Source organism: Martes martes (genome assembly GCF_963455335.1).
Source record: "Martes martes genome assembly, chromosome: 15".
NCBI lineage: Eukaryota > Metazoa > Chordata > Mammalia > Carnivora > Mustelidae > Martes > Martes martes.
This window is the reverse complement of record NC_137903.1, coordinates 60,340,641-60,359,444: the sequence shown is the minus strand read 5'-3', so window position 1 is coordinate 60,359,444 and position 18,804 is coordinate 60,340,641. Positions and strand designations below refer to the sequence as shown.

General features: G+C 34.8%; 1 protein-coding gene across 2 annotated transcripts in view; it reads right to left on the bottom strand.

Annotated features, from left to right (window-relative positions):
* The window catches only part of AKT3 (AKT serine/threonine kinase 3), a 291,626-nt gene that overhangs the window by 123,056 nt on the left and 149,766 nt on the right, over positions 1–18,804 (bottom strand). For both annotated transcript variants that reach the window (XM_080824940.1, XM_080824939.1), the window contains exons 4-5: positions 8,456–8,600; positions 302–433 (exon numbers count right to left, since the gene is read on the bottom strand). In XM_080824940.1, the coding sequence (XP_080681066.1) occupies positions 302–433; positions 8,456–8,600 (277 nt within the window). The remainder of the gene's footprint in view (positions 1–301; positions 434–8,455; positions 8,601–18,804) is intronic.

The window sequence follows — 18,804 nt, the reverse complement described above, 5'->3', positions numbered from 1 at the left end:
TATCTCCTCAAGGGAAAAAAATAGCTTTGGTATACAACATTCAGATAATATTATAAACTTGTGAAATTTTAATTTATAAATTATTAATTATATTTATTAACTTATAATTAATTATAAATTAAAATATTAATTTTTAATATTTATAAATAAATATTGATACACAGATACTACTGCAATAGTAGCCTACCACCCACATTTTGGTTATTTAATGGAATTTCTACAGTTTAGTTGTGTATGCAAGAACACACACGAGTGCATACCATAAGGAAAAATTCAGTAATCAACTCTAGTAATCAATTACCTTTGCAATAATAACTTCTTTCTTCAGAATCTTCATAGCATAGTATTTGCCACTTGCCTTCTCTCGAACCAAAATAACTTTCCCAAAAGTGCCTTTACCTAGTAGTTTCAAATAGTCAAAATCATTCATTGTCTGAAAAATACAAATTAAAAAATATGGTATGAAATATCAGATGCAATTTATTTATAAATATATAGGTATATGTTTGCAGTATCTACTCAAAAGCAAATTTTACCGATTTCTAAACACACTTAAATGAGTAAGAATCCGACTGGCAATGGCTGCCTCACCAGCAATCATGGATACTAGAAATATTTTAAGCAGTTTTCAGATATGGGAGACAATAATTTTGAACCTCAAATTCCTCAGCTATCAAGCTATCAGTCAAGTATAGGGGCAAAAGGAAAAAAAGAATCATTTTAATTCACTTTCAAGGACTCACCTTCTTTTACTGAAGTATAATTACTACACAATGTTAGTTTCAGGTGTACAATATAATGATACAACAGTTCTATATATTTCTCAGTGTTCACCAAGATAAGTGTACTCTTAATTACCTTGATCTCTTTGACCCACCCATCCCACCTGGCTTCTCTCTGACGTCTATCAATTTTTCTTTTTTTAAAGATTTTATTTATTTATTTGACAGACAGAGATCACAAGTAGGCAGAGAGGCAGGCAGAGAGAGAGGGAGGAAGCAGGCTCCCTGCTGAGCAGAGAGCCCAATGCAGGGCTTGATCCCAGGACCCTGAGATCATGACCTGAGCTGAAGGCAGAGGCTTTAACCCACTGAGCCACCCAGGCACCCCAGCTGATATCTATCAATTTGTTCTCTGTATTTAAGAGTCTGGTTTCTTGGGTCTCCTTTTTCCTTTGTTCATTTGTTTTGTTACTTAAATTTCACATATGAGTGAAATCATATGGTATTTGTCTTTCTCTGACTGATATTTCAAACAGTATTATACTCTCTAGCTCCATCCATGTCATTGCAAATGGCAATGGTTTGTTCTTTTTTTGGGCTCAGTAACATTCCGTTGTGTGTGTATGTATCACCTCTCCTCACCCATTCATCTGTCAGTGAACACTTGGGTTGCCTTCAAATCCTGCCTCTTATAAATCACGCTGCAATAAACATAGGAATATGCACATACATTTTCAAATTGGTGTTTTTGTGTCTTTAGGTAAGTACCCAATAGTGGAATTACTGGATCATATGGTAACTCTATTTTTAATTTTTTGAGGAACTGCCACACTGTTTTCCAAGGACCCAAGTTTTTCAGGGTTTAGTAGGGCCACTATCCCCAAACAACACAGTCATCAAAAATGTCCCCCACAAACATTTCTAAATACATCTAAAGGAGCAGTACCCTTCAGGGAAGCTATTCAAGAATGTACTTTAACAAAATTAGGATGAACAAGTAGGAAGTGAAAGACAGGTGTGTAAGAAATGCTGGAAATAACCCTGGAGCCCAGTAAGAAGCAATCTAAGAAGAAGCAGTACAACATCTGAGAAACAAGTTGGTGCAATTCAGAATAGAAAGTCAAGAGACATCTAAGCATGCCTTTAATTAATCTGCCTGTTCAGTTTCATTTCTCACTCTTAAGTGAGCTGATTCCCAGGATTTTGCCAAGCAGACTTGCTACTTGCTCTCTACAGCCCCCTTTATGCAGGCTTTTCCTGTTTTAGGAAGGTTCTTCCACAAATTTCCGTAATTTTGATATTGGTTGTCCACTAATGCCTTTCCCCCACCCGGCTTTTTATTTGTGTGGACTTGTCTCTTTTTGTGTGCCTTTAATACCATTTTAATGGGCTTTTAAGTGGAAGGGGAGATAACTGGGTATGCTCAGTTTATCATCTTAAATTTAAATTCGGTTCACAGATCTTCATGAATAACAAGTTAAGAACCTGGGTTTTATCCTATAGATGATCAGTAGTTAGTGAAGACTTTTCTGCCATTTTGTAACTGTATTTCTTTTCCTGTTTACCACCCATCTGAATCAAGAATGTCTCAAAATCAATGATCTCACTTCCACATTAAGAAACTGAACCAGAGCACAATAAGCTGAAGAGAAGAAAGGAAATAATAAAGATCAGAGTAGAAATCAATTTTAAAAAATTTTAAAGGAAAAAAAGTAGAGGATGTCATATTAGAAGATCAATAGAATTGATAAACCTCTAGCCAGATTGCTCAGGAAAATAAAGATGGAAGACATAAATGACCAATGTTATGAATAAAAGAGCTGACATCATTACAAACTCTACAGACATTAAGAGGATCACATGGGAATATTATAAACAGCTTTATGCCCATGAAATCAACAAGATACATGAAATGAATAAATTTCCTGAAAACCTCACACTATCAAAGCTCACTCAAACAGAAATAGGTAACTTGAATAGCCCTATGTCTACTAAGGAAATGGAATTTGTGGTCAAAAAACTCAACAAGGAAAACTCTAAAGCCAGGTGCTTTCACTGCTGAATTTTATAAACATTTAAAGAAGAAATGATACCAATTCTATATAAATTCCTACAGAAAGTTGAGAAAAAGAGAACATGTCCCAATTTACCCTATGAGGCCATTATTACCCTGGTTATCAAAATCAGACAAAAACATGACAAGAAAACTACAGACCAATATTCTTCATATACATATTTGTAAAAATTTTTAAAAATTTACAACCAAATGCTTATATTCATTTTCAACATTATCTGCTGCCTATAATTTTGAAAATTTTTCCAAATGTCAAGTTACAATATCTTAACCATTCAATAATATCTTCAGTTCAAACGTTGCAAAAGGTATCAGGGAAAATTAAAAAGGACATTTATTAATTCAACTCAAAATCAAACGTGGCACTAAATATTCAGAATAGAGTTAACAAGGTTAGTGTCATTTGAATAGTTGATAGTATTAAGAAATTTTGTTTGCATGAATAGATTTCTAAAAACCAAGGGATACTAAATAACCACAAAGCTATCTGTGCGAGGTAGTCTCCAACGATGGCTGCCCCTAGTCCTTTGACTCCTACGCACGTGCCATTCTTCCCCTGAAGAGGTAGACTCTTCCTCTCCTTGGGCTAGCCTTGTGTCCTGCTTTGAACACAGAATATGACCAAAGTGATACTATGCCAGTTCCAGGTCCAGCCTTTAAATCTGGAAGCTTACGCTTGCACCCCTTGGAGAAGTCATAATTGAAAGCCAGCCTTCATGCTGTAATGAAAGATACCATGTACAAAGGGCCTGGGTGATGGGTGATGAGATACGCCAAGAGATCACATGGAGGAGAACCAAGAATCCAGAAGCATGAGAAAGGATTTCTTGGCTCTTCCAGACCAGCCTGTATGCTAACCGAATGCAACTATTTGAGAGACTCATGTGAGACCAGTAGAAGTGGCCACACAAACCACAAAATCATGAGAAGTAAGGTACTGTTACTGTTCTAAGACATTAAACTCGGTAGTTTGTTCCATGGCAATAGTGAACTAAGAGACATTATTCCTGTAACGAGGCTCTGATGTTACTTTTGGCTCAAGGCTTCATTTGAACAGTACCCTCCTCAATTTGTATCTAAATGCACTGAAAAATGATACTTGCTGTGTCCTATTATTAAATATCATATAATTGGAAACCAAATACTTCAAGATAAAAATCAGAAAGAAATTTATAAATTGCTTTATGACATTTTCAGATGAAAAGCAGTATGTAATTATAAAATATTACTAGATTCCTTAAGGACTGCAATTCTTAGAGGAAAAGGCAGTTTTACAAAAATATAATAGCCTTATCCCTAAATTTCACAGCTTCTATCAGTTTGACTGCCAACCTTAAATAAAGGGAATTTGTATGGAAATTAGTATTAGTAAAAGCAACCTATGTGAAAAAAATCAGAAACAGATTTCATACCTATTTTGACAAAACTTAAGACAATTTTAAAAGTATCTTTGATACCAAATGCTCACGTTCAGCATGGTACACACAGTAATTATCTAGTCTTTACAAACGAAATATAACCCATTACAAAATGTTTCCCTCTTTTAGATGGTGTTAAGGGGAAAAAATAACAGTAAGACTTTAATAAAAGATGACAGCATGGATCCTCTACAGAAAAATCAATCCTCTAAAACCCAATCCCCCAAATTTATTATGTAAATATTTAACATAGTTATAGTCTTTCCTTCACATTATCTCCAGTGTGTTGATGTGGCTGTTTTCAGTTAAGAGATGCACGGACATACACAACAAATGCTTAGTAAATGTATTCAAATACACACTAGAGTATAAGAAGAGGGCTAATTATGTAGTCCAAAACGCAGGTTAAAGAATATGAATATATAATTGAAGATGAACACAAGAAACCTCTCAGCACGTTTGGTCAAAGAAGATAAACCCACGTACAATTTACAACGCTAAGAGCTAAACCAAGAGCTAAAAAGGGAGGCTCTCAAGAAATTCACCTCTTTGTCCAGCCAACCTCTCCACCACAGATCTGCGGCTCCTTCCCCGGCTAGGCAAGGAGATCGAGGGTTCTGCAGGTCCCTGTGAAACTTCTTTACCTTTTCTCCACGTGCCAGCCATTAAGTAACAAAACTCCAAGGACCAGAGGCAGACACAACGGGAAGGTGGCATGTACTGCTCAGACTTGACACCAAGTCAGGAGGCGACAAACAGCTGCTCTCAGAGAGGCCCGCGCTGGGCACTTAAAAATTAGGCAGAACGTTGACTCGCACTTGGCTGTTGATCCTTGTATGCTGTGCCCTTCACATACCTGACCCTACGGAGAACGGCCGCTCGGCAGACCAAGATTAGGCCCTTCTGAGTCCTCTCATCAAATGCCTTTAAAGATCCTCTTTTGGTTGAAACACAGAACAGTGCATAAATCTCGTTATGAGGCCTCTGACCCTTTTCCACCACTCAGTGTGTTGCCTTAAGAGATGTTTCACCTGTGCTGCGGATACTGGGTGACCCGCTCCCAACAACAGTGGTCACCGGCTGTGTGCTAGAGGCGAGACAAAACAGCTCCGACAGTTCTCAGCGGAGCTAACACAAGCAGCAGCCCTTCCCCTCTTCCTAGTGCTCATTTTTCAAAAAGTGAACAAAGAAGAAAATGTACGCTGTAAACTATGAGAAAGGCATTCTTATTTCAGAATATCTGTTTACAGTGTCTGAGATGAAAAATAATCTGGACTTCTGTCATTCTTTTTATGAAACCTGATACACATAGAGGATGTAGTACTAGGGAACTAGAGAGGTGATAGCACACTTTTACCTTTTTTAACGAAGTTGTTAGGGCCATCACAAAAGAGTGGTACAGAGGTTCAAACTTTTTCTACATTCTTTGTCATTTAAAACAGTTTTTATACTATCTCATTTAAAATGAAATGAAATAGGGCTGCCTGGGAGGCCCAGTTGGTTGAGTGTCTGACTCTGGATTCCAGGTCAGGTCATGCTCTCAGGGTCCTGAGATTGAGCCCCGAGTCAGGCTCCAGGCTCAGCAGGGAGTCCGCCTGGGATTCTCCCTCTTCCTCTTCTCCTGCTTATATGCTCCCCCTGCCCTCTCTCTCAATAAATTAATTAATTAAATAATTAATGAAATCTTTAAAAATGTTTTTAAAAAGTGAAATGAAATAATAACAAGCAACAGAAATCAGATATAGGTCAAATAAGACAACGAATCGCCCTATTTTCAAACTACCATTCGCATCAATTTTTAATTTCTGAGACCCAGTTTCAGTGAGATTTCTTAGAGAATCTGCTTTAAAAACCCTACTTTCTATTATTACTCTGTAATATTAAAATTCTACTGATTTTCCCAACAGTACATCAATATATAATGAAATTAACTGAAACAGAGTAAGCACAACATCTTGACATTAATATTTTGGGAAACCAAGAACAATCATAAGAGAGAATGTCTGTATAATTTTGTTCTCTAATATAACTTGGTCATGTAATGAGTCTAATAATCATACTGATTATAAAGGCTCATGAGATATCAATCAATAATAAGAAATAAGGTGCACATTGAAGTTAGTATAAAATTAAAAGTCCTTACATGTTTGAACAAGATTTTAACTTTTCTGAATGTCAGATGAATCACCTCCAAAATGGGATAATCAGGCTCACCTGATTTTTGAGAGGATTAAATGAGATAATATATATAACAGTGCTGTCAAGAGCACAGCACCAAATAAACTTAAAATAAATGTTTACAAGTGAAAATTTGTGCAGGTGATGAATTCGAAGATACTCCACACTGGTAACTGTGAAAGGAGGAAATTGCACTGTGCTTTTTAACATGATTTATAACCAGCCTTAACAGAAAAAAAGATAAAATAAAATCCTCCATGCTTTTGCATTTTTACATCTTTGAAAATGTCTCTTTTCATTCAAAATTTTTTGGTAAAAAATTCCCATATTCATTTCTAAATTCTCTCATCGATCAGCAGGAGTATTTCTAGTTAGGGTATTATAAACTCCCCACTTCCAACCTGTAACCGCCTCAACAGCAGTGTAACAGTTATTAAGCAGAGTTTTAGGAATTTCAGCTAAAGGAGGTATAGTGCTACAGCTTGTTACTGGATGGGGTAGTATGGAATTCAAAGGACAAGATTAATTGGTACCTGATTTTAAATTTATGAGCAGAGCCACAATCTACAAGTGCACAAACACATCCAAAAGAAGCTTTCTTATCTCTGAGTAGGTGAGTAAATCTAGACTGTTTCTTTATTTTTATTTCTTTGCAATGACCAAAGAACAAGGGGGCATTAAGTTGACTTAAAAGAGGGATTCATTTCAACTAACAGAGGTAAGTCTTTAATGAAGACACAAAGAGTTCTCAGACATTTGACCAAGATCAAGTAAAGAATATTATAATTAGAACAGAAATTTCAGATAAGGAGAAATTAACTTCATCAAGTTCATACGTTTAGACGTGGAAAAAGGAGGATTTGAACTCAAGCAGTCTAACTCCGAAGAGTTCTTATTCATTATGCTAAGACCAAATCCCATGGGTAATTATATTAGAAATTAACGTTTTCCTACATGGAGATTAAATTTACAATTCACTATAACAAATATATTCTAACATGATAAATGGCATGTTCATTTAATTTGAACACTTAGATCTTTAATCTTAAAATATCATTTTCATACAAAGAAGTTGTTTTTTAATTTTTTTTTAAAAGATTTTATTCATTATTTGATAGAAAGACGGTGAGAGGAGGAACACAAGCAGGGGGGTTGGAGAGGGAAAGCAGGCTCCCTGCCAAGCAGGGAGCCTGATGCAGGGCTCGATCCCAGGACCCCAGGATCATGACTTGAGCCGAAGGCAGACCCTTAATGACTGAGCCACCAGGCACCCCTAATTTTCTTTTGTTTTTTTAAAGATTTATTTATTTATTTTAGAGAGAGAGTGAGCGGGGGGGGGGGGTGGCAAAGAGAGAGAGACTCTAAGACAGACTCCCCACTGAGCACAGAGCTCAATGTGGGGCTTGACCCCAGGACCCTGAGATCATGACCTGAGCCAAAATCAAAGGTCAGATGCTTAAGCGACTGAGCCACACAGGTACCCAGCTTTTTAATTTTCTATAACATCGAAAATCATAATTAATAATTCCATCAATCTATAAACTGGCATTTATCAATCTGGAAGACTCAGGGAAGGAAAACTCCTTTCCCACACTGGCTCAGGAGCAGCCGTTAAAATAAAAAGCTATTAGTGAGGCTGGGGTGTCAGGCAGGAAGCACACCAGAACCATTTCTCCTTCTGCTTTGAGCATACAAAATACCAAACGGAAAATGACCATATCATTAGGGAAAACATTATTTCCAAGTTCTAAAATGGTATGAAAAACAATAAGAGAAAAATGCAAATTATAAATCAGCACAATGGCGCTTCACTCACCAAGTTCGCCCGAAGCCCTATCAGCAGTCAGTGTTAAGTGCCAACCCATGAAAATGAGGTGACATCTAAATTACTTGGTCTTAAACAATGACAGGTATTTCAGATTTACCAGGATAAACACCACCCACACCTACATATTTGCATAACATAAGATCATCGGCCAAGGCTTCTTGCGAATGGCAATTTTAGTGTATTTCTTCCAGATACATATACTGTGCTGAGGAGGGAATACATTACTATTCTCTACCTTTCTTTTATGATGGGTTGTGGAAGCATCCATCTCTTCCTCCCCTATATTATCAATTTGTGAAGTTGGACTACAATTCATTCTCTCCTCTTCTTGTCTCTGAAGTCTGTCTGCTACAGCCTGAATGGCTTCTGTCCACTCTTCCCTATAAAAACAAGTACAGTTTGCCATTAATAAAGAATGGTAAATGATTCAAATATTTCCCTTTTGTAAAATATGACATCAACACAAATAAAATCTATTCCAGGATCACACACACCCATACATGGTAAACATATCCTCCTCCCACACTTACTCAAAGGTGAAATTATTCCCAAAAGCACTTAACATTACAGACCTTACAACTGTAGGAGCATTTATTTAAGTATAGAAGAAAAAAAGAAGGAAAGGATTATAAGAAACACTTATAAGATTATAAGAAACGCTATAAAGGTTAAAACCCTTTAAAAGTACAGTTAAATTTTATTGCCTATCCACATCTTACCTATAAAGTAAATTGACTTCCTAGAGCTTGCTGCCCCTTAAAAGACTTTTTTGAAAAGGTTTTCAAAGTCAAAGCTTTTTACTGCTCTTTTTTTTTTTTTTAATTTCTTTTCAGTGTTCCAGAACCAAATCACAAATAAGTTAAAAAAAAAAAAAAAAAAGTCATAGTTTGTAGGTAAAACAGTAAATCTCAGGAGCACTGGGTGAAATTTGTATTATCAGATCAAGAATCATTCATTTCCATATAAATTTTTAAATCAGTGTGTGCTTCTTAAAGTCTGTTAGAATTTTGAGTGAAATTGTCAATTTGGAATAGATTACTATCTGAAATTAAATTTTCCACTCCATGAACATGGTATAGTCTCCATTTATTTAAGTCTTTAATTTCCCAATGCAATCTTTTGTGACTTTCTGTGAAAACATCTTGTACATTTTAAATTTATTCAGAAGTATTTTATTTTTAAAAGAGTATTTGTTTTTTATTGAAGCATAGCTGACATACAGTATTACACTAATTTCAGGTGTACAACATAGTTACTCAACACTTACATGCACTATGAAATGTTCACCACAGAAATGTAATTACTCTGTTATCATACAAATTTATTACAATATTATTGACTATATCTGCTATGCCATATTTTACACCCCTGTGACTTACTTTCTGTAGGTCTTTGGAAAAATGTCTATTCAAGCCCTCTGCCTTTTTAAAAATCAGATTATTGGGGGGGAGGGGAGTTGGCATTAAGTTATAGAAGTTCTTTGTATATGTTGGGTATTAACCCTTTATCAGATAATGTCATTTGCAAATATCTTCTCTCATTCAGTATGCCTTTTTGTTTTGTTGATTGTTTCCTCTGTAAAAGCATTTTAGTTTGATGCAGTTTCAGTTGTTTGTTTTTGCTTTTGTTGCCCTTGACTCAGAAGAGAGATCCAAAAAGTACTGCTGAAACCACTGTCCTAATGCTTTGAGGGGTTTTACCATTTCAGGTCTTATGTTTAGATATTTATTTTAGTTCAAGTTTATTTTTGTGTATGATGTTTAAAAAAAAAAAAAGTGGCCCAGTTTCATTCTTTTGCATTAGTTGTGCAGTTTTTCCAACACAATTGACTGAAGAAACTCTCTTTCCTTATTGTATATTCTAGTATACTCTATTGTAGATGAAATGACAAAATAAGCATTGGTTTACTTCTGGGCTACCTGTTCTGTTCCATTGATCTGTGTGTCTATTTTTGTGCCAGCACCAGACTGTTTTGATGACCATAGCTTTCTACTGTATCTTGAAATCTGGAATTGTGATACTACCTGCTTTGTTTTTCTTTCTCAAGGTTGCTTTTGCTATTCAGGGTCTTCTGTGGTTCCATACAAATTTTAGTTTTATGAAAAAATTATTGATATTTTGAGAGGGTTTGCAATGAATCTGTAGATTGCTTCAGTAGTCTGGACATTTTAACATTAATTTTTCTAACCCATGAACACGTTATATCTTTCCAATTATTTGTATCACCTTCGATTTCTTTCCTCAGTGTCTTACAGTTTTCAGAGTGCAGGTTTTCAACTCCTAGGTTAAGTTTATTCTTTTTGAATCAATTTATTCTTTTTGAATCAATTGCAAATCTTAATTTCTCTTTCTGATAGTTCCTTATAAGTGCCTAGAAAAGCAATAGATTTCTGTATGCTACTTTTGTATCTTACAAATTTACTGAATTCATTTATTAGTTCTACTAATTTTCTTGGTCAAGTTCTAGGGTTTTCTATATATAGTATCACTCACCTACAAAAAGTGGCAGCTTTACTTCTTCCTTGCCAATTTGGATGCCTTTTATTTTTCTTTTCTGACTGCTAGGGTTAACACTTCCAGTACTGAGTTGATTAAAAAGGGTAAGAGTGGACATCCTAGTCTTGCTCCTGATCATAGAGGAAAAGCTTGCAAATTTTCACCATTAAGTATGAAGCTAGCTATGCGTTTATGGACTTTACTGTGCAGAGGTACAATCCCTCTATACCCATTCTGTTCAGAATGAATGGATGTTGTACTTCGTTAAATGCTTTTTCTGAATCTATGGAGATGATCATATGATTTCTATCCTCATTTTGTTAATGTGCTATACCACACTCACTGACTAATCTGTGGATATAAAACCATCCTTGCACCCATGGAATAAATCCTATTTGATCATGGGGAATGATTCTTTTAATGTACTTTGAATCTGGTTTGTTAACGTTTTCTTCCAATTTTGCATCTGTGTTCATCAGAGATATTGGCCTATAATTTTCTTTCTATAGTGTATTTGTCTGGTTTTGGAATTACACTCATGCTGGTCTCACAGAATGAATTTAGAAACAATCCTTACTCTTTAATTTTCTAGGAACAGTTTGAGAAGAATAGGTATTAAATCTTCTATTATTAAATCTGTTTTAGATTTAAATTAATCTATTATTAAATTTATTTCATTTAATTTGAGTTAATCCGTTAAATCTTAAACTTAATACCTATTAAGTAATAGGTATTAAATGTTTCGTAAAATTAACCTATGAAGCCATCTGGTCCTGGACTTTTTTACTTACTGGGAGTTAGTTGATTACTGACTCAATTCTATTACTACTAATTGGTCTGTTTACATTTTCTATTTCTTCCTCTTCCGTCTCAGAAGATTCTAGGTTTCTACTAATTTATCCATCTCTTCTAGGTTGCCCAATTTATTGGTGTATAATTTTTCATAAGAATCACTTTAAACCCTTTGTATTTCTGTGGTGTCAGCTATAACTTTTGTTTCATTTCTAATTTGGAGTCCTGTCTTTTTTTGTTAAGAGTCTGGCTAAAGGTCTATCAATTTTGTTCTGCTTTTCAACAAACTAGCTCTTAGGTTCACTGATCTTTTCTACTATATTTTTAAGTCTCCATTTTATTTATTTCCACTCTGGTGTGATTATTTCTTTCCCTCTACTAACACTGGGCTTGGTCCTTCTTTTTCTTGTTCCTTAGGACTAAGGTTAGATTGTTGGAGATTTTTGGTTTTTTCTTTTTTGGTAGGCCTGTATCATTGGAAATTTGCTTCTTATAACTGCCTTTGCTGGGTAGCAAAGATTTTGAACTGCTGTATTTCCATTTTCATTTCTCTGCATCAACTTTTTAATTTTCTCTGTGTATATATCTGTTAGGTCTGTCTGGTCTAATGTGTCATTCAAGCCATGGTTTCCTTCTTTATTAATTTTTTCTGCATAATTTCTCCACTGATGTAAATGGGGTGCTAAAATCCCCTCCTATTACGTTAATTTCTCCTTTTATGTCTGTTAATTTGCTTTATATATTTAGGTGCTCCTATGCTGGTGCATGGAAATTTATAACCATTATATTCTTGACTTGGTCCCTTCATCATTATGTAATGCCCATCTATGTCTCCTGTTACAGTCTTTCTTTGAAAGTTTATTTTGTCTGATAGGAGTATTGTTACCCCAGCTTCATCGTCATCGTCTTCTTTTTTTTTCCACTTCCATTCATGCAGTATATGTTTTGTTAGCCCTTCACTTTCAGTCTGTCTGTGTCTTAAGGTCTGAAGTGAGTCTCTGTGCAGCATATAGCTGGGTCTTATTTTTTTTTCCCCTCATTCAGTCACCCTTTATCTTTTGAGTGGAACTTAAAGTCCATTTACATTAAGAGTAACTACTGATAGGGATGCACTTATTGCCATTTGTTGGCATGTAACAACTGGCATGTAATCGTTTTCTGGTTGTTTTGTAGTTCTTCTTAGTTCCTTTCTTCTTCTCTTACTCTCCTCCCTTGTGATTTTATGATTTTCTTGAGTGCTAAGTTTGGATTCTTTTCTCTTTAGAGGTTTTATATCTATTAAAGGTTTTCAGTGTATGGCTCATATAAGGTTCACATAAAACACTCTTATGTATATAAGTCTATTAAAGCTAATGTTCAATTAACTTTAACACATTCTAAAAGCACCATATTTTTACTACTGCTCTCCACATTTTATGTATTTGACTTCACAGTTTACATTTTTATTTTGTATATACATTAATTAATTATTCTACATATAATTGATTTTACTATTTTCATCTCTTGATCTTCATACTAGTTATATAAATGACTGACTACCTTTACCATATGTTTGCTTTTACCACTGACATTTTTCATTAGTAATTTTCTTCGTTCTCATTGTGGCCTGTCTTTTCTTCTTAAAAAAGTCCCTTTAACATTTCTTATAAGGCCAGTTGAGTTGTGATGAGCTTAACTTTCATTTGTCTGGGAAACTCTTTTCTCTTTCCTTCTACTGTGAATGACAACCTTGCTGAATATTCTTGGTTCTCGTCTTCTTCCTTTCATCACTTAGATTATATCATGCCACTTGCTTCTGACTTGCAAAGTTTCTGCTGAAAGATCAGCCTTACGACATTTCCCTTTTATATAACTTGCTACCTCTAAGATTATTTTTCATCTTTAATTTTTGATATTTTAATTATTGTGTCTCTTGATGCAGATCTCTTTGGGTTCATCTTATTTAGGACTCTTTATGCTTCCTGGACCTGGCTGTCTGTTTCCTTCTCCAGGTTAGGAAGTTTTCAATTCTTTGTTCTTCAAAGAAGTTTTCTTCCCCCTTTCTCTCTCTTCTCCTTTGAGAACCCTATAATGCAAATATTACTAAGTTTGATGTTGTCCCTTATATATCTTCACATTTTTAGATTCTTTTACTCTTTGCTATTCAGCTTGAGTGTCTCCTGGTACTTTTAGGTTTTGTCTTTCGAATTGCTGATCTGTTCTTCTGCATACTTTAGTCTGCTGTTATTCCCTCTAAGCGATGCCTGCTGGGTGTGGAGGAGCAGGAGCAGCTTTGGAGGGACACCCACCAGTGCAGGTCCACAGGGCAGGTGTCTGCAGTGCTAGCAAAGCAGAAGGAGAGTGTCAGAACTGGTGCCTTCCAGCACGGGGCCAACTACGCTGAAGGAGGGCAAGAAAAATAGCACCTGCCAGTTCTTCCATTATCGAGAAAGTTCCTACAGATTCCTGATCCTACAGCACCACCTTACAATCTTCACATATAGCCCAGAAGCTTTCAAACTACTGCCTCTATACTGGGTCTCAGAGTGAGTGCTACTGTGCACAGACTCTTTGAGAGTGCTGTTACATATAGCTCTCCACCTTTCCTGGAGTTAAGACCCATTAATTTTCAAAGCCAGAGGCTATGGAGGCATGCCTTCCCAGTGCAAATCCCCAGGGCTGAGGTGCCCAATAGAGGGCCTCACACAGGACTTCTGCAACTGTGATAGCCCTCCTGTTTATGGGTTAGCGTATCTGAGGTTTGGTTCCCAAGTTTGTCTCTGTACCCCCTACTCTTCTTGATGTGGTTTTTAAAATATATCTTTAGTCATGGAAGAGCTGTTCAGTAGTCTTCAGGTTTTTCTCAAAGTGAGTTATATATATAGTTATATAGTCCATATATAGTTACGGCAACGGTGTGACTGTGAGAGGAGGTGATCTCAAAATCTTCCTACTCTGCCAGTCTCCCTTGAACAACATCAACTGACTGTTTTCTTAGAATGTTTCTTTCTTTGGCAGCATTCTTCACTTTCTTAGAGACCCCTTCCTGAGCTATCTATTCCTATTTATGCTGCTGTGGAGACTTTTAAAATTTTTTTTAATTTTCTAATTTTTTGGTAGTACTTACAAATAAAGTTGGTTTTATATGTTTACCTTGTACCCTGAAGCCTTATTAATTTGACAAATGTCTAAAAATAAGAGCAGTTTTACATCTTTCTTTCCAATCTATTTGCCTTCTACTTATTTTTCTTGCCTTAAATGACCTATATCAGATGATTAGTAGAATGTTAAATAAAACTGGTGAGAGAAGACATTGCTACTCTGTTTCAGATCTTAGAGAGAAAGCACTGAAGGTTTTACCTTTGATGATCACATAAGCTATAGGTTTTTTTATAGACAGAAGTTGAGTAAGTTCCCCTCTATCCCTTGTCAGCTGAGTGTTTTAGTGATGAAAGGGTACTGAATTCTGGCAAATGCTTTTCCTGCATCTGTTGTGATGACCATGTGGTTTTTCTACTTTATCCTCTGAAAATAGTGAATTTAGTTTAATGATTTCAGATAATAATGCAACTGAACTCTTGGATACACTCCATTTGGTCATGATTTATTATTTTTTCCATATTTTTGGAATTTGTTAAAATTTTGTTGAGAAACTTTGCACTGATGTTTCCAAGTATATTAGACTACAGTTCTAACTTCTTATGATAGCTTTGCCTGGTTTTTGAAACAGGAGTGCCCTTTTAAATAAGTTGGAAAGTGTTCTCTTATCCACTATTTTCTGAAATAGATTGTGCAGGACTGGTAATATTTCTTTAAATATTTGACAGAACTCATCAGTGAAGCCATCTGGACTTGAGAGTTTTCTTTGAGAAAAGGTTTTTAAATTATTAACTCAATTCTATTAACTGACATTGGCTGTTCAAGTTTTCTAATGTTTTCTTGGGTTGGTATATTTGTAATCTGTGTCTTCCCTCTTTTCTTCTTTTTCTTTAACAATCTTCCAAGACACTTTCCATTCTTTTCGTTTTTTTCAAAGAATTAGCTTTGGTTTATTGATGATCATCTTGTTTTCTATTTCACCGATTTTTGAGCTCTAATGTCTCCTCTGGATATTTACTTGGGTTTACTTTACTTTCCTAGTTTCTTAAAAAGAAAGCTTAGGTTACTGACTTAACTTTCTCCTTTTCATGTATAGGCATTTATTGTTATAAAATTTCCCTCTAAGCACTCACTAATTTTTATATGTTTTATTTTCATTATCACTCATTTAAAAATGATTTTCTAATGGCTCCTGTGAATTTTGTTTTTGACCCAATGATTTTTAAGAGGTATGCTGTTTAATTTCCAAATATTTAGGAGCTTTTCAGGTTCTTATTCTTACTGATTTCAAAGCAATTCTATTGAAGCAAAAACCATATTTTATATAATTGCAGACATGCTAAATATATTAAGAATTGTTTACAATCCAGAATATGACCTATCCTGGTGAATATGCCATGTGCATTTGAAAACAATGTGTATTCTCTCAATTTTGGGTGTAGTATTCTGTAAATATCAACTACATCAAGGTGGATGACAGTGTTATTCTACGACTTTGCTTATTTTTTTCTCTAGCTGCTCCATCACTTGCTGGAAAGAATTTAAAAATCTACAAATATGGTTGTGGGATTGTCAACTTTTCTCTGTCCATTTCTGTTATTGCATGTATACATATTTATGATTGTCATAGCATCCATATTAATTGGCCCTTTTATCATTATAAAGTGTCCCGGAACTCTCTAGAATATTATTTTGTTTTGAAATCTGATATAGCAAATCTCTCCCTATGGTTATTGTTGGCATGATATATTTTTACTAATCCATTTAATTTCAACTTAGCTATGTCTTTATAATGCTTAAAGTGCATTTCTTATAAACAGCACATAAGTTGGCCTCGTATTTTTAATTCTGAAACTCTCTGCCTTTTAACTGCAGTGTTTAACCCATTAATACTTAATGCAACTATTTATATGGTTACACATAAGTCTACCATTTTACTTTTTTCTACTTTCCTCCTCTTCTTTTTTTCCTCTCTGTTTTTCTTTCATTTTTTAAAAAATTTTCAGAATTCCATTTCGTTTTTCCTGTTGGCTTCTCTGCCTTTTTTTTTTTTTTGGCATACTTTTATATATAGCATTAACTTCACACAGTCAACCTACATAATGTACTCCGGATTAATAAATTTTTTATGATTCTATTTCTCCTCATATCATCATTGTAGTCATCATGTGCTTGCTTTCCTTTTAGCAATGAAATCATAACATTCATCCTCAATTTAACAAAATCTAATATTATATGTCATCCACACTTTTAAGTCTTCTAGGAAGTAGTGATGTCATAAGACATTAACTCTCACTTTTCCCTCAACCTCAGTTTATATATTATTATTTTAATTTTTCATTATTCATATAATTAAAGCACAAAATGTTATTATTATTCATAAGATCAATACTCCTTTGGTTTTATCAACTGATTTACCTTTTTTTTTTCATTCCTTCCTATATCTCTTCTCCCATCTGGGATTATTTTTAGTCTGTCTGAATAATGCTATTAGTATTTCCTTTCCTGCAAGTCTGCTAGTGAGAAAATCTATCATTTCTTAACTGAAGTTATTGAAGTATTTGACTGAAATATTTTCATCTTAGTTTCACCCTTGGAAAGTGGTTTTGCTCATCAGCACTTAATTTCTTTCAGCACTTTGAGACCATCATTCCATTATCTCCAATTATCATTCCATCCCATATATTCCATGTCAGTTATTTCTACTGATAACACGTTTTGGTCTAATTGATGCTCTTTTGAAGGCAACTTATCTCTACTGACTTTGAGGATTTTCCCATTGTCTCTGTTTTCAAAAGTCTAATGACACTAAGTGGGTTTTCTTTGTATTTTTCCTGCATGAGATTTTCAGGACTTCCCAAATACGTGGTTTCCTATATTTGGCCATTTTAGAAATTTTTCAGCCATTATCACTTCAAATATTTCCTGACTCATTCTGTCTCTCCTCTCCAATTATGTATATGTAAGACCTTCTCACTGCATTCCTTTCATCTTACATTGGCTTCTTATTTACTTTTATTTTCCATCCTTATCTCCATGTTTCAATCTGCATATTCTGTTATAACCTATGTCTGAGCTCCTAATTTTCCCCAATGTTAGGCCTAATTTCCTGTTAAAACCATCCACCAGTACTCATGATTTTAAATATCTTTTTTTTCAATTTTAGAATTTTAGAATTCCCATTTTATTCTTTTTTATAATTTCTAGCTCTCTGATGAATTTCCTGTCTTAAATGTTATTTCCTTGAATATACTCACACAGAGTTCTTTTCATCTCTGTCCGATAGCTCCATTATCTGGAGAGCCTATTCAGTTGTCTGTTTTGTCTCTGTGGTTTCAGAATCTTTGAATCTTTGTATACCTGTTTATTTTTTAATCCTATCAAACAATGTACATTAAAATGTAAATAGATAGTTTGAGATTGTTTATATTTACTTTTAACAGGTCCCAAGGAGACTTAGCAAAAGTGGATCACATTAACGAAACTTAAGACCTCAAATAATTGAAAGCTAGACTTCAATCCTTAAAAGGTAAGTCTAAATCCAGTTTATCCTTTCTTCTAGTGCCAACGTAAAATGTATTGACATACCATGACCCCTCTTTGGTAGGCCTTGGATTCCAGGACATGATTCCCACATCTGAGAGTTACTCCAAATGTCAGTGTCTCAGACACTTCTAAAATTGGCAGGCAAACCCTAGTAAAAGAGTGAGCTCATCTCTCTGGGTTTCACCCTTCCATAAAGTTTTGTTCCCATCATTCTTCACAGCTAAATTGTCCCGTATATGCCTTTTTTTCTTTTTAAATTTTGTCCATCTTTTCAGAGAGTTCTTAGGTTGACTATTGACCTAAATTAACGCACTCACCAAAATTAAAATATATATGTATGCTCTGCAGAAAAGTATTGGGCCAAAATATCTCACTAATTAAAGAAAGCATGCAATCTTCTAGTTCCCACATAATGTTAGAAAATGTACTCAATTTGGAAAGCAGAATGGAGACGCCCCTCACGAAGCAAATAAATTTATCTTTTTAAAGTATACATACTACTTATATGAAAATGAATCAATTTTCATAAGCTGATCATTCACTTAAAAATATGCATTTAATTAAAATGCCTAATATACGTATGCTAGTAAAGCTCAGTAAGCCATAGTGTAGTACAAACTTACAGCCAGAAGGGAAACCCTGATACTGTAAACACGTATAATGAAGTGCTCT